Source organism: Amblyraja radiata, unplaced genomic scaffold (genome assembly GCF_010909765.2).
Source record: "Amblyraja radiata isolate CabotCenter1 unplaced genomic scaffold, sAmbRad1.1.pri scaffold_429_ctg1, whole genome shotgun sequence".
Lineage (NCBI taxonomy): Eukaryota > Metazoa > Chordata > Chondrichthyes > Rajiformes > Rajidae > Amblyraja > Amblyraja radiata.
The window spans coordinates 15,290-30,777 of NW_022630532.1; the positions used below are offsets into that span (position 1 = coordinate 15,290).

The following is a 15,488-nucleotide window of genomic DNA, read 5'->3' on the forward strand; positions in this document are numbered from 1 at the left end:
CTGTCTGTCTGTCTGTCTGTCTGTCTGTCTGTCTGTCTGTCTGTCTGTCTGTCTGTCTGTCTGTCTGTCTGTCTGTCTGTCTGTCTGTCTGTCTGTCTGTCTGTCTGTCTGTCTGTCTGTCTGTCTGTCTGTCTGCCTGCCTGCCTGTCTGCCTGACTGTCTGTCTGCCTGTCTGCCTGTCTGTCTGTCTTTCTTGCTCAAATATTTTTTCTCACCTCTCCTCTCTCTCCCTCTCACACACGCAAGCACACGCACACCCAGAAGCATTTTAATATACATTTGAGGAATTCCGATCATATTTTGCGAAAAATAACTGTACTATGAAACCAATCTTTCAACCATCTTATTTACAACTATACCATGAGTTTATATTGTGTAAGGGGCGGGAAAGCACGCTGGTTTATTAACCTCGTGTGCATCTGTATCAGTTAATAGATGTGAAAGCGTGAGTCCATCTTGCTGTTGAGTTTGGAGCCATGTCTCAGCTCCGCCCGCTGCACCACTCGGTTTACAGGCCCCACCCACAGCCGCACCCTCTTTTGCCGGGTATTTAATTCTCTCTAAGATGGTCTGAAATCCAACTTCCTTGCAGTTGGTTTGTTGCGAGGTTCTGTACAGAAACAACCGGGTCACACTTCCCAGCGGGATGATGTCGGCGGTTTCACTCAGTCTGTTCCTGGCGTTAATAGTCCGTGAGTAATGAGTTGGACAAATTCCTCACGCGAGTTTCTCAGTGGTATATCCCCTACACCATTCCCCTCCTACCCACTCTAGAACCCTCCCAATTTATTTCCTATTGATAATTAGAGTGGGGGATTAATGGTCAATAATTTATCCTCGCCATTCATGCCTTTTTTAACTTGCAGGTGTCCATTCCGATATCGTTCTCACTCAGCCCAAGACAGAGACCGGCACTCCTGGAGGCTCCATCACACTGACCTGTAAAACCAGCGGGTTCACTCTTAGCAGCACCTGGATGTCTTTGGTCCGTCAGGTCCCCGGGCAGGGGCTGGAGTGGCTGCTTCAATACTACGGTTCTTCTAACAAGTACTTCGCTCCGGGGATAGAGAGCCGATTTACTCCGTCCAAAGACAATTCGATGTTCACCGTGATCGCCAGGAACCTGAGGATCGAAGACACCGCTGTCTATTACTGTGCGAGAGACACAGTGTGAGCATTCAGTGTCAGACCCGTACAAGAACGGCACGTTGGGAAGTCCAGCTTCTACCATCAAATACTAGAGGTGAGCAATTATTTCAACAGCTATAATAACAGTCGGGCAATAGAGCGCAAAGTACCATTCGCAAATCCAACACGATATTCAAAAATGTAACCAAATGTATGAGGTTTTTTTATTCGCTTCACACATACCCATAGCGTTGTGCAAAATCATAGACCACGAAAATATGCTCATTCCATTAGGCAAGTGAGATGCAGGGAGATTGTTGGTGTTATGTATATTTACTGTGTTCTCTGTGAATTGCTGGGCCATTTAAAATCGTGTGGAAGGCCGTTTCAAATGAAACCTGAGTGTGAACTGTATGGGAGGTTTTTGTGCGGGTCTGTCTCACTGTGTACAGTGGGGGGTCACGGTGCTGCAAACAGCGACTTCCTCGTACAAAAACCCGGACACCTAGTTTTCTCCTGCTCCAACCTACAAGCACCGGACGAGAGGCCGTGTGAAGCAAATTCAAATGAAAGTTCACCGCTTAAAGTTACATGGATTGTTTTGAGAAATGTCCAATTGTCTTCCGACCAATTAACGTTATTTTATATGAGTTTTAGAAGAACAGCGTTTAGCTTTATAAGTGACAGCGAAGAGTACCCTGGGACATAGCGTCTGTGAGCAGTACATGCATCAGTTCTTGAATAGCGAAGTATTTGACATGGCATGTTTCACTGTGTATACTGGCACAGCGGTTCCTACCAATACAAAAACATCCACAACCCATAACACTGTGATCAGGGCCAGTATATGATATTTTCAATTCAATATTTCATACAACAGGAGAATAAACATGTCCAGGAATATTTCTGCACATTTTACTGTAGAGGTAACTTGAGTTAATTTATATTTTATATATAGATGATTCTCATCACATTTCACTGCCCTGTTTAATTCACGGTGCCGTGGTACCTGACTATTGATGGAAATGATTTTTTAACGCATTCATTGTGTTCAAAGAGCAATAAGGCATTCGCCTTAGATGTGAAATACGAATAATGACAGGATTTTTGTTCTTTTTTGCCTGCCTTGTGCAGATCATGTTATTGTGCGAAGGAACCCATAGAATGTAACACCGTGACTATCTTGACTACTGGGGAGGAGGCACCATGGTGACGGTAACCAGCGGTAAGAAACTTCATCCTATTCAGTATCTAGATGTATTCAGTTGTAATTTTATTCTATATTTCCAATGATTATATTAAATTGTTCTTCTACATTAATTACCCATTCATTGCAATGTTGGATCGATGTTGCTTTAGAATGTAATGTGATTCCGCTGCAGTGAGATTTAAACTTGCCTTATGTGCTATGACTTTCGATCCTTTGACTATGAAACAGATGTGATTTAGTTCTAAATTAGTGGGAAAATGTGCATTAACTTGCTTTCACTATGCTTTCTAATTGTTTGAGATTGTTGTGGTCCTTGACCTGCGATGCATCGAACTATATTTTCGGATCAACAGCAGGTACTTTGTCTCAGTTTGTTTCTTCTCAGCGCATATGAAACAAACGACAGAAACGGATAAATCCTGGGTGTAAAATGTTCAAGTTTTTAAAGTGTATGTATTAATTGGTGGAATCGCCTTGACACCTTTAATCCAATCGCTAACAAAACTTGCATGGAAGAAGTAAAAATATCTTGCAGCAAAACACAGGAGGGCAAGGTTCAGCGTCAGGGTTAATTGCGCAGTTATATATCTTGAAGTATAATGAATAGGGAGGAACTGTGGATGCTGATTTATGCTGGCGATTGACACAAAGCTGGAGTAACTCTGCCTGTCCCGCTGAGTTACTCCAACTTGTTTTGTCTATCTTGAAGTACAATGAGTTGGCCATGTGAACCAATGTTACAGCAAAGCTAAGAAAGCAAAGTCCGTGAAACGCGATCTATAGAATGACAATGTACCGGGTGTACTAGGGACAGAGGAACTAGGGTGACGGAGGAACTGAAGGAAATTCACATTATATGGAAATGGTATCTATGTAATCCACGTGTATTGTGTTATTCGTCGTTATTTCAACAATGATTGGCTCTGTGGTTATGAATGCATTCCGGTGGTCTTTGGACAGAGATATTTGGATTTTTGCGAAGAGTTTCAGCAAATTTGTGTTATGCGATTCATCCCATCGGCGGTATGATTCAGCCGGTCATTGCGGGAGACGATATTGTTGCACAATTTGACATGTTTGTCCGTTCAATTCGAGTGGCAGCGACCGGGTATTGTTGTTGTATGAAGTGTCCGATTATGTTATTTCAATAAACGCAAAGAAGATATATGTTTAAAAATAAAAATAAGAATTTATTACTAGGAACAGTAAATGGTGCAAACGCCTAGAGGCTCACGCAGCCTGTGGCGAAAGACAAATCCCATAGAGGGGAGCCGAATGACAACTGGTAGCGCCAGAGACCCGACTTCGTTCCCGAAATCAGGTGCAGACTGTGAGAACTGTGCGTTCTCCCTGTGGTTTCTTACTGGTGCTCAGCTTTCCTCCCACAACCCAAAGAGTGCAGGTTTGCAGGTTAATGGACCTGGGTGATTGACCCTGGTGGGTCGGGGGTGGATGCGATAGTGCGATAACGTGGAACTTGTGTGTGGCCCTGGATTTGGTTGGCAGAAGGATCTATTTCTATGCTATATCTCTAATCGAAACGGAATTCGCCATGGTTTAGTCTCCCAACGATAGTCGACATGGAAAATGCTTGGTTTTCTCTTTCCACAGTTGCTGTCTAACCCAATCTGTTTTATGTCAAAGATCACGATTTTTCCCATTTGGAAAATGCGTTGAATGTAAAATGGGGAGATTTCGGAACAGCTGTAGTTTTGGAATAATTTTTAATACATGGATTTATTAGAAAGATAATTTGAATTCATGTTTGTCTATGGCTCCCAATGTCATTTAAACATAAAATGTTCCTCTATTTAGTAAATTGCTAATGAAAAATGTCAGTTTTACGAATAGTTACGGTAAAAAAAATGAAAAATCGGGAAATGAAATGGAATGTTGGAAACGAAATTTTCTCTGCTATTTTAGACAGTAGACAATAGGTGCAGGAGTTGGCCATTCGGTCCTCGAGCCAGCACCGCCATTCAATGTGATCAAGGCTGATCTTCCCCAATCAGTACCCCGTTCCTGCCTTCTCCCCATATCCCCTGACTCCGCTATCTTAATTTTAATTATAAAACAGGGTATCCCACTAATCCTTGAACAGAGTGGGAATTGAAATCGATGGCTTAGGGGAGGGTTTGAGTGACGTTCAAATTTACAGTTGCATTTATTTAATTAAAACATTGATTTAGCAACATTGTGCAATTTCACTATTAAACGTAGACTACTATATGAATTAAAGCCTTTTCCTGTTAAAGTCACGAAGCAAACTCAGATATTGTTTTAATAGATTGCAGGTTGTAATTTATCATTGGTATATTTTTTATTCGTTTCCTATCGGACAGAGGTACAATGTTAATCATTCGTTCTTCAGTGCCGATGGCATTGTAAACGTAAACTCGTTTTAAAGATGCTGGAAACGGAACTGAGCGTCAATGTATAAACATTAATTTTAATGGATTATTATTAAATTCATTATGGCAATGGTGCACACAGACAAACATTGAAACCTGTGCCAATTTATTTAATTACGAAGTATTAACATGTTCTTACAATTTATATGCTACATTTAGTTTCCAGAAGTTGTGGTACATAACCTTTATTAATTCAGATATTATATTGAGTTTTTTTTTAATCCTTACCAATGCAATCTCACACGTTTTTAATCTGGTATGAATGTAATGTTCTTGTCGGCTGGTTTGCTTTTCGGAATTTACTTGCAATTACTGTCGGCATACAAATGATCGGTATATTTTCGTGAGTGATGGGACAACAAAATACAGTTAAAAAAAGTGACATTTTAAGTGTGTTATATGTCATTAAATAACAGAGCTACCATTTCAATCCCATCCACCCCCTTAGTTGGTTTCGTTCGATGGACGCATTTAAGGCCAAATTTCACAAACAAGATTGTGATTGTTTATTTTTGTCTTCTCCCATATTATGTTCGGGAGCCCAATATGGAAAACCCGTTATCCTTCCATTTTCTGTGATTTTGTCAGATAATCTCTGAACCATTTATAAAACAAAAACTCTTCCCTCTCCCTCCAAATCAAAAGTTTAGCCATGGGCACTCTCAGTGGCCCAAGCGAAACCTACCTAAATTATTTAATTTTAATTAAATAAATGCAAATGTAATTTTGAACGTCAGTCAAACCCTCCTTTGAACCATTGATTTGAATTCCCACTGTTCACGGACTAGTGGGATACCTGTTCTATAATTCGAATAGTGGAGAAAATGTCGTTTCCAACATTGCACATCGTTTCACCAATTTCCATTTAGTTGGGTACATGGGACAACCCCTGACATAGACTGGCCCCTATTCCCGAACTCTTCATCCTGTACCCAGACAGAACTCATCGACTTCCTTGTCTACATACTTTGACCGTACGATCAAATTCACCGGGTCTATCCCCGACACATACCTCCCCTTTGTTGATCTTACCGTCTCCATCGCAGGAGATAGACTATCGACTGATATAAATTACAAATCTACGGACTCCCACAGCTATCAGGACTACACCTCTTCCAACCTTGCCTCCTATAAAGACTCTATGTCCTACTCCCAAATTCATCCGTCTCCGCGCAACTGCTCCCAAGATGAGTTGTTCCATACCAGGATATCCGAGGTCCTCATTCTTTAGGGAGCGGGTATTTCCCACTTTTACCATAGACGAGGCTCTCACACGTGTTTACACTGTTCCCGTAGTTCCGCCCTTACTCAATCATCCCCAGTCGCAACAAGGAGTTTGGTGAGATTGTAACCCATAGGCCAACGTTAGTTATAGCCACAGAGTATTGAGCATTCCTGAGAAACCCCGGGAATTTTACAGTAATTAATACTGGAGGCCTATCGATATATTTCCAACTCGAAATTGTGCGTACATTTGACAGTAACTGGCGGATACTGGCACTCCAAGAAGTTTTCAGCCAATGTTTTCCAAGGTGGGATAAAGGCGAAATGATTAACGAATAGTTTATGATACTCAGGTGAAGCTGCATGAAATAGACAACTGCTTAACGAGTTTAACATTCATGTGGCCTTTCCCTTGCAGCGGCTCCATCCGCGCCCAGCCTCTTCATTCTCTACACCTGCGAGGATCACGGCTCCAGTGGTTCGTTCACCTATGGTTGTTTGGCGTTGGGCTATTCCCCTGCGGGCGCCAGTGTTTCTTGGAAGAAAGATGATAAACAACTGACCACCGGAGTGAAGGACTACCCAGCAGTGTTCAATGAGTTGGGAACTTACACCCGGATCAGCGAGTTAACCATCTCCGAGGCGGAGGCAGGGAGAGGCGACATCGTCTGCGTGGTTCAGCACAACCAAAAAGACTATGTAGCGAATGTATCAGGTTCGTGTTGGGGTGCAGCGCGAGGTCGAGGGTGGAGTCAAGAATGTTTTATTGTCATATGTCCCAGATAGAACAATGAATGTTTTGCATGTATACATGCACACATACTCAAAACAAACAATAACAGTGCAATAATGATGATAATAATAATAATAATAATAATAATAGTATTGTAGTTCAGAGCATATGAGGTTGTAGTGTTTAATAACCTGATGGCTGTGGGAAAGAAGCTGTTCCTGAACCTGGAAGTTGCAGTTCTCAGGCTCCTGTACCTTCTTCCCGATGGCAGTGGTGAGATGAGTGTGTGGGCAGGATGGTGTGGGTCTCTGATGATGTTGGCTGCCTTCTTGAGGCAGCGACTCCGATACATCCCTTTGATGATGGGGGGTCCGAGCCGGTGATGGAATGCGCCAGTGGTCACAACATTTTGCAGTCTTTTCCGCTCCTGGATATTCAAGTTGCCGAACCAGGCCATGATGTAATCCATATAATTCGCGGGATTTGACAATTGGAGATAAGTACTTGATTTAATGTGCCCTGTTCGGTTTTATTCTTCATGTCATACTGACTGTCGAACGCTCATCTGAGCTCGACGATCCAACAAGTCAAAGACAGACAATTCATGTCGATATAGTGATGTGAAAGTGTGGCTGCATCCACAGATGCCATGTAACATCTGGAACACTGATGAAACTCCATTCTCAACTTAACTACCAAAGGCTTAAAGTCCCAATAGAAAGTGACACATGCCTTACCCGCCAAATTATTCTAGCCCTTTGCTTCTTTTTTCAATCAAACAACATCTGCTGTTGTTGTTTCGACAAAACGGTGAGTTTTGTTTCCAGGCACCGAGGGGGAGAGCGATATTCACAATACCGAAGCACTGGCGTTCGTTCTTGTGACGGAACAAAAGGCGGTGCTTCAAATATCGAGACAATTCACCATTTACAAAATCAGAAAAAAATAAAAATGTACTTGTAGAGAGCTTGAAAAGAGTGCTGATTAATTTATTATCATCACCAGCACATCCATTTAATTCACGAGGTACTGATCCATCCGTAGATAAGTTACATTTTAACTCGCGAACAATCGAAGCGGCTGAGTGCATCATGTTGAGAACATTATCAAGAGTATTAAAAGCACAGACAGTCACAGAGGACAAAAGCAGAAGTCGGCCCATCACATCCCTGTGACAACGACTTATCGTGTTATAATATCCCCATTTACGAGCACTCGATGTACCGTGATAAACAAAGAATTTTGCAGCATCTCGGGAAGTCCAAGTGAGTGGACGGCTACTTTTAATCAGAAAAAGTGATTTTTTTTGTGTGATTTTTTTAGGTCAAAATATTGGGTGTCATTATTAATCGACGATATTTTATGAGCAATTCCAATGAAGTTTATTTTCTTTCAGACCCCGTGTTACATCATCCTACCGTCACCATTACCATAACTGCCCGTGATGAAATCACGCGCAGCAAAAAAGCTATCGCCGTGTGTTTGGTCAACGATTTCACTCCAGCGACATTTACTGTGAACTGGCTGAAGAATGGCGCGCCATTGGATTCTGGCATCGTCACCTCTCCCGCCTTCCAGGTGAACGGTAACGGTAACTTCTCGGCGACCAGCCAGTTGACATTCCCAGCTGGAGAGTGGTTCAGAGGTTCCGTCTATACCTGCCAAGTCCACCATGAAAAAGATTTGAAAAGCCAAAACATCAGTAGGTCTGAAGGTAAGAAATACATCCGTTGTATGTCTCGGGATATTAGTGTAAACATTAGCGCTCACGGTGGTAGTATATCACTGACATTGTGAAAGTCTATGTGTAGGAAGGAAGTGCAGATGCTGGTTTGCACCGAAAGTAGAAACATAATTCCGGAGTAACAGCAGGTTAGGCATCGGCAGAGAAAGGGAACAGGTGACGATTCGGGTCGAGACACTTCTTCCGACTTGGAATCAGAGGAGAGGGAAACTAGAGTTATGAGAATGTACAAACAACTGAATGAAAGGTATGAAAAGAACAAATCAAAGCCAGCAACGATGAACAAGGAAAGGTCGAGGCCACATTGGTCCGTTGTTGCTCTGGAAATGGTGATAACGAGTAGATACAGAGTGAAACGAAACAGGGCCGCAGTGAAACTAGTCGGATGACGAGGGTGGGAGGTGGACGGAGAGAGATGGAATGCAAAGGTTACTTGAAATTAGAAAAGTCAATATTGATACCTCTGAGTTTTAGGTTGCCGAAGCGAAATATGAGGTGGTGTTCCCCCAATTTGCGTTTAGCTTCACTCTCACAGTGGAGGAAGCCCAGGACAGAAAGGACAGCGTGGGAATGGAGTGGGGTTTTAATGTGTTTGGCAAGCTGGTGATCGCCTAGGGCAAGGCGGACAGAGTGAAGTAGTTCAGCGAAACGATCGCCACAGTCTGCGCTTTGATTCACCGATGTACAGGAACCCACATCTACAACAGCGGATACAGTGGTTGGTGGAGGTGCAAGTGAACTTCTGCCTCATCTGAAAGGACTGTCGGGGTCCCTGGATGAAGTGGTGTGAGTTACAGTACTCCAGCATTGAGTGCATATCGTGGTTTAGCCCATGTTGCGATCTCCCATTTCATTTATTGTGTCGGTCTCTGCACAGAAACAAAAGTCAGTTCATGACGATTTAGGACCCATGTTCACAGAACCACTACTCAGAAGGGGTAGTTTTGGGGGTGGATGATTGGTGTAAACTTTCGATCCCGGTTACTCCTGCAAATGCTTATGTTCACATTAATTATTGTACCACAGATGATTGTCCCTGCGATGAACCGAAGATTACAATCCTTCCCCCACCTGTTGAACAAGAGTTAATGGATACGACCGTAACGTTAACCTGTCGGGTATCCGATGCACCTTATGGTATCATAGTATCTTGGTACCACATAAAGGTACATTTGGAATCAGAGATCCAGCCCACAGGACATGAAGATATCGTAGAGAGCAAAGTCAACATTTCAACTCGTGACTGGCTGAGTGGGGATTATTTTGAATGCGTGGTGAGCCATGAAGATATGCCGACTCCAAAAACTGGACGAATCAACTGGAAGAAAGGTGAGCCGGTGTAGCTGCAGAGAGCTTCTGTGGGCCAGAGGTGACTGGTGCACTTTTCTTCTGAGATAAAGCTGAAATGAATGATTGAGATCACTCCATCGGCGAAGCAATATCTATACAAAATGAAATAGTGCTAAGATTTCACTGAGTCCTTGGTCAGAACTGCAAAAGGGAGAATACGAGATCACTTTGCATGAATTTGAGGTGAGGACAGGTTACTGGAAACATCGATGATAATTTGCGGCGAGAGTCAGCGTGCCGATACGTTGTCTCTGGTCTATGGTACAATATGGGTATTCGGAGCATTGCAGCGTTTGTTAAATAGCCCACAGTGTTGTAACTTGCAGGGATATGGGTTTGCCTACCAAATTACCATGTGGTGATGGTGGGAGTAAATCGCAGATACTCTCACTTGTAGCAGAAATGCCCGTTTCTGAGCTAGGTACATGAAACGAGTTACTCGAAATAAAATTTAAAAAAAACATTCAAATGCCGTATATCGGAAAGATGTCACCTTAATATAGATCATTTAATATTGACTCCAATGGTATGCATCTACACAGACGGTCGGAGGGATGCCATTCTGAAAGCTTGTCATAGGGATTAGATATAACGCCGAGGAAGGCCGCAGACAAAGAGCCTAGAAATGTTTTGTTTTCCATTTTGCTTGTATTGCCCAGGTCAAAATGTCCATTTCGAAATTCCCTTTCCCCTCTCAACTCCCTCAACTCTCTGTAACTTAAGAATGGGTCATTTTCCCCACGTCATCCAAAAGCATCTCTTACTGTCTTTTTGCGTACACGTTGTCTGACGTGCTCATTGTTTCCTGCGACCCCTGAATTCATTTTAGAATTCCATCATTTGCATCAATTTTGAAAACGCAATTCAAAAAGCATCACTTTGTTTGCTCAACATTCTCCGCTGACATCCACCTGCCATGGTTTGATATAGTCTCATTCAGTTGCTCTTGGGGATTGAATGAGACAGATGAACCAAGGTAGAACTGCATTTAGTATTAAATGACAAAAGGAGCAGGAGCATGGTCGTCAGAAATAACACGGATCAGAGAGGGCGAATGGCTTGATCTTGTGTTGTGAGTGTGTGAAGTGATTCATACAAATCTTCTGCCGTGCACAGGAGAGACGCACATTCAGGTGTATATGTCTGAACAAAGAGACAAGGCACTAAAGGGGAATGCAATGCCGTTAATACTGTCTGTTGGCAGTTTACTCACGTACAAATATATTAGCTTTTAATCGCTTTAACCGTCTTGTATAATAAACGCCATTTGAATTGTTCCGTAGGTCAACATCTGCTGACACCGTCCGTCTCAGTCCTTCTGCCGCCGACAGAAGAAATCTCTGCGCACAAGACTATCACCCTCACCTGCTTTGTGAGAGGATTCTCCCCTCGCAGGGTCTTTGTCACGTGGACAGTTGATGACAAGCGGGTGGATGAGAGCAAGTACAAGAACACCGAGGTGGTGGCGGAGAACGACAATGACACCTTCTTCACGTACAGCCTGTTATCCGTTGGGGCAGAGCAGTGGGCTAGCGGAACCTCCTTCTCCTGTCTGGTGGGGCACGAAGCACTCCCCATGAAGACCATCGTCAGAACGGTCAATAAGTCCAGCGGTAAACCCAGTTTTGTCAATGTTTCCCTTGTATTGATGGACACTGTCAATTCCTGTCAATGAGAATTAATTAGTTTCAAATGTCTCTGAAATAAATACTAATAAATATCTTTAACCTCCAATCTTGTGCTGAACACATGGCCACCCAATTAATTATATAAAACATTCTGCCAAAACGATGACTATATATTAACGTTGATACTTGAAAATCTTGGCGACAATACAAGGAAAACAGATGCAGACTGCACAGTAACATCGAGGTTTTGGAGATAAGTCACAGCTGCACCACTGCACGAATCGCGGACACACTTCAACATTATTGCTCTTGCTGGGTAGATATGGGTCCGTTTCCCTCCTTCTCTCGTTTCCAATCCATTCAGACCCGAGGCGGGATCTCAGACGTTGCGCTTTGTAGGGCCTGCCGCTCCGAGAAAAAAAGTAGCTACTCACCTTCCTCCGCCCGCACGAGGGGACGTGCATTTTGCCGTCCGTCTGTCACGCATATTTCTGCACACATTTCTAATTCCACAGATAGATTGAAATGCGCATTCACTGTTTTATATGAACGCCCATCTGTAAAATCACACGAAACATTTACATCGTGCCATGTACTCAATATATATGAACATTATTACACTCTCACGCACTCTCTCACACACGTGCACACACACACTCACACACTCTGTCTCTCACACACCCACACCCGCACACACACACACGCCCACACACACGCGCGCTCACACTCACACACACACACACGCCCACACGCGCCCACACACACACACGCACTCACACACAAACACACTCACCCACACATACACCCACACATACTCACACACACACACACACACTCACACACACTCACACACATACACTCGCACACACTCGCACACACGCGCCCACACACAAACGCGCCCAAAAAGAAGGAATGAGAGAGGAACATTCATATATTAATGATAAGATAATGTAATTGCTCCTTTGAGACACATGATGTTGAATGTATTCAGGAGCGTAGAGCAGAAACAGCCTATATCATCAATTCAATGAAAGCAACCCAATTCTAAGTACAACTAAGTGGAACCTAAAGAACAAGAATAAAGTGTCACCATTATAGATTGTCCCCATGAAGAAGTGGGCCATTTAACTGCGGCTCCAGAATGCTGTGGCGTTCAGTTACCAAACGGTCATCACAATGTGTGCAGATGGGATAACCGCTATGAGTGGCTCGTGAGAACACAAACTTAGAGCCAAATATCAGATGCGGCGAGACATTGAATAGCACGCCGGCTGTAGCATTAGACAAGGCCACATCCGTTTCCAGCTCTCCCCCAGATGTACACGAAGCATACTCACCATAAAACATCAGCAAGCGCATGGACATAAAGTCATTTATGGGGTCGCATAGAAACATACATAAAACGCAATTAACGACATGTTTACCCCATAGCACATGGACACACACCCAAACAGACCAGCAATCAAACATTCTTTGAAATGCAAAATAATAGGAACGGTTAGTTAAAAGTGCACATTTGCACAAAAAACCCCACATTAACACAACACAAATGCATTTAGGCTCTCACTTTAATACCAATGGACTTTCAAAGCAAATTTCCGGTGACAATACACGTTAGTAGATATATTGGCTCATATTATATTTTTCTTCTTCATAAATGCTGATTGAAATAGATTTTCCACAACAACGCACGCATTATATGTGGTCGCACACAAACACCCCCCACACACACACTGACACCCCCCCCACACACACACACTGACACCCCCCCTCCCCACACACCCACCCCCACACACTGACACCCCCCCCCACACACACACACACACTGACACCCCCCCCCACACACACACACACTGACACCCCCCCTCCCCACACACCCACCCCCACACACTGACACCCCCCCACACGCACACACACACTGACACCCCCCCCCCACACACACACACACTGACACCCCCCCCCCACACACACACACACTGACACCCCCCCACACACACACACACACTGACACCCCCCCCCACACACACACTGACACCCTCCCCACACACACACACACACACACTAACCCCCCCCCCCCACACACACACTGACACCAACCCCCCCCCACACACACACACACTCTGACACCCCCCCCACATACACACACACACTGACCCCCCCCCCCACACACACACACACTCTAACACCCCCCCCACATACACACACACACTGACACCCCCCCCCCTCACACACACACACACACACACACTGACACACACACACACACTGACACACACACACACACACACACACACATGAACCATACGAAAACGAGGTTAGGATTTCGGCAAACTTATACATCATGATACACATCTACCTAGTTACAGACAAACGGAAGGGCCATTCAGATCATTTAACCAGTATTTTTCCACGCGTTCCTAAAAACTAAGTGTAACCGTAGATCATTCATGCTCCATATTTTACACTAGAAATATATTGCCTATCAAAAGGTTCAAAGTTATTATTTTGTACACAAACCTTCCTCCATCCCCTAACCGAAAACAGGATATGTCAGACAACATGGTTCTAATGTGGGAATGATAGCAAATTATTGGGAGCCAATGTTTGCATTCAGTGAGTTCCTTCGCCGAGCTCCGGTCACCATCTCCAAATAAAGGGTTATCTGATAACATAGTAAGCAATAACCAAGTTTTATACCATCCCGGTTAGTAAATTATATTAATGGGAAGCGGACGTTTATAGAATGAATAATGAATCCCAGATATATACATACACATTGCTTTCTCCAAAGCTATTCATAAACGGTTGTTTATTAGCAGCTGTGTCTACGTGGCCATGATTTTGGATACAATTGTTGAGGATGGATGATCACCTCAACGTAAAAACAGCTCATAGGAAATTAATATCCCTAATATTAATACTCGTATTATTTTGGTAAATAATAAATAAAATACAATGTTCTATATTAGAATATATTGTGAACATCTTCGCGTTCTGCTTTGCGTAGATTACGCCGACAACGTTCCTCTTGAGGACTATGAGGAAGACAGAGACAACATCTGGACAACCGCTTCCACATTCATTATCATGTTCTTCCTGAGCATTTCCTACGGCGCTGCCGTAACTCTGGTAAAGGTGAGTTCATTCCACTTACTTTTCCACCTGATTGAAGAGTAGGGCAAAATATCGCTTATCGTACTCTTTGGATGTCCTAGCATCTTAGTCACAGACTGCTAATACACTTTCATATTCTCTCCCTCTCTTTACAGGTCAAGTGACGACTGATTGTTGAAAACCACGTATTTTTCTGACCGTTCTATGGACGTCGTTGTAACCAAGGGAAATGTTCAAATTTGAAGCGGACAATATCATAAGCAGTAGTTCATTCTGTCTATCTGACTTGTTTGATATTGCCTAGTTGCCTTTAGTATAGCGTTAATGTATCAAACTATTTTAATCGTAATTTGAATATCATGTGAAAATTAGTCAATTTTCTCAAACGTTGGACTTCTTTTTTTCTTTTTATCTTTATTTCTATACATTCTCTTTTTCTTTAGCATGGGCCATATGTGTGTCCTTCCGGTGTTGAATGCCATTGTATAGATAGTCGGGAATGCTGTTTGTGGGAGATCGTAAACTTAATGTTAAATTCAGACACACTATCTATGCCTGTCATTATTCTAACAACTTCTACCGGGTCTCCCTTCAACCTCCGACGCGCCAAAGAAAACACTCCATGTTTGCCAACCTCTTCTTCTTATAGCTAATAATTCTAACCCCTGCAACATTCTAGTAAACCTCTTCTGCATCTTCTCCAAAGCCTCCACATTATTCCTTTGAAGGGACGACCTGACCTCCACACTATACTCCAAGTGCGGCCTAACCGAAGTCCTGCAAATAAAATGTAATGTAAATGCATGTGTAAATACATACCCAACAATCCAACGCATGCGCACATTCCGCGTATGAGCAAATATCTATTTACTCCTTTTCTGCTCAATTGTCCTTTCCTTAATTCAGAGCTAACCTTTGACTCTTGAGCTACATGTTCAATGTACCT

At 43.2% G+C, this 15,488-nt stretch overlaps 1 gene segment (V, D, J or C); it reads left to right on the forward strand.

Moving 5' to 3' along the window:
* Window positions 1-578: 578 nt before the first annotated feature.
* On the forward strand, window positions 579-14,706 carry LOC116969938. The segment is given in 9 exon segments: window positions 579-692; window positions 867-1,170; window positions 2,298-2,353; window positions 6,392-6,688; window positions 8,103-8,420; window positions 9,477-9,779; window positions 11,084-11,413; window positions 14,436-14,563; window positions 14,698-14,706. Coding segments are annotated over 9 exon segments (1,791 nt in total).
* Window positions 14,707-15,488: the final 782 nt, after the last annotated feature.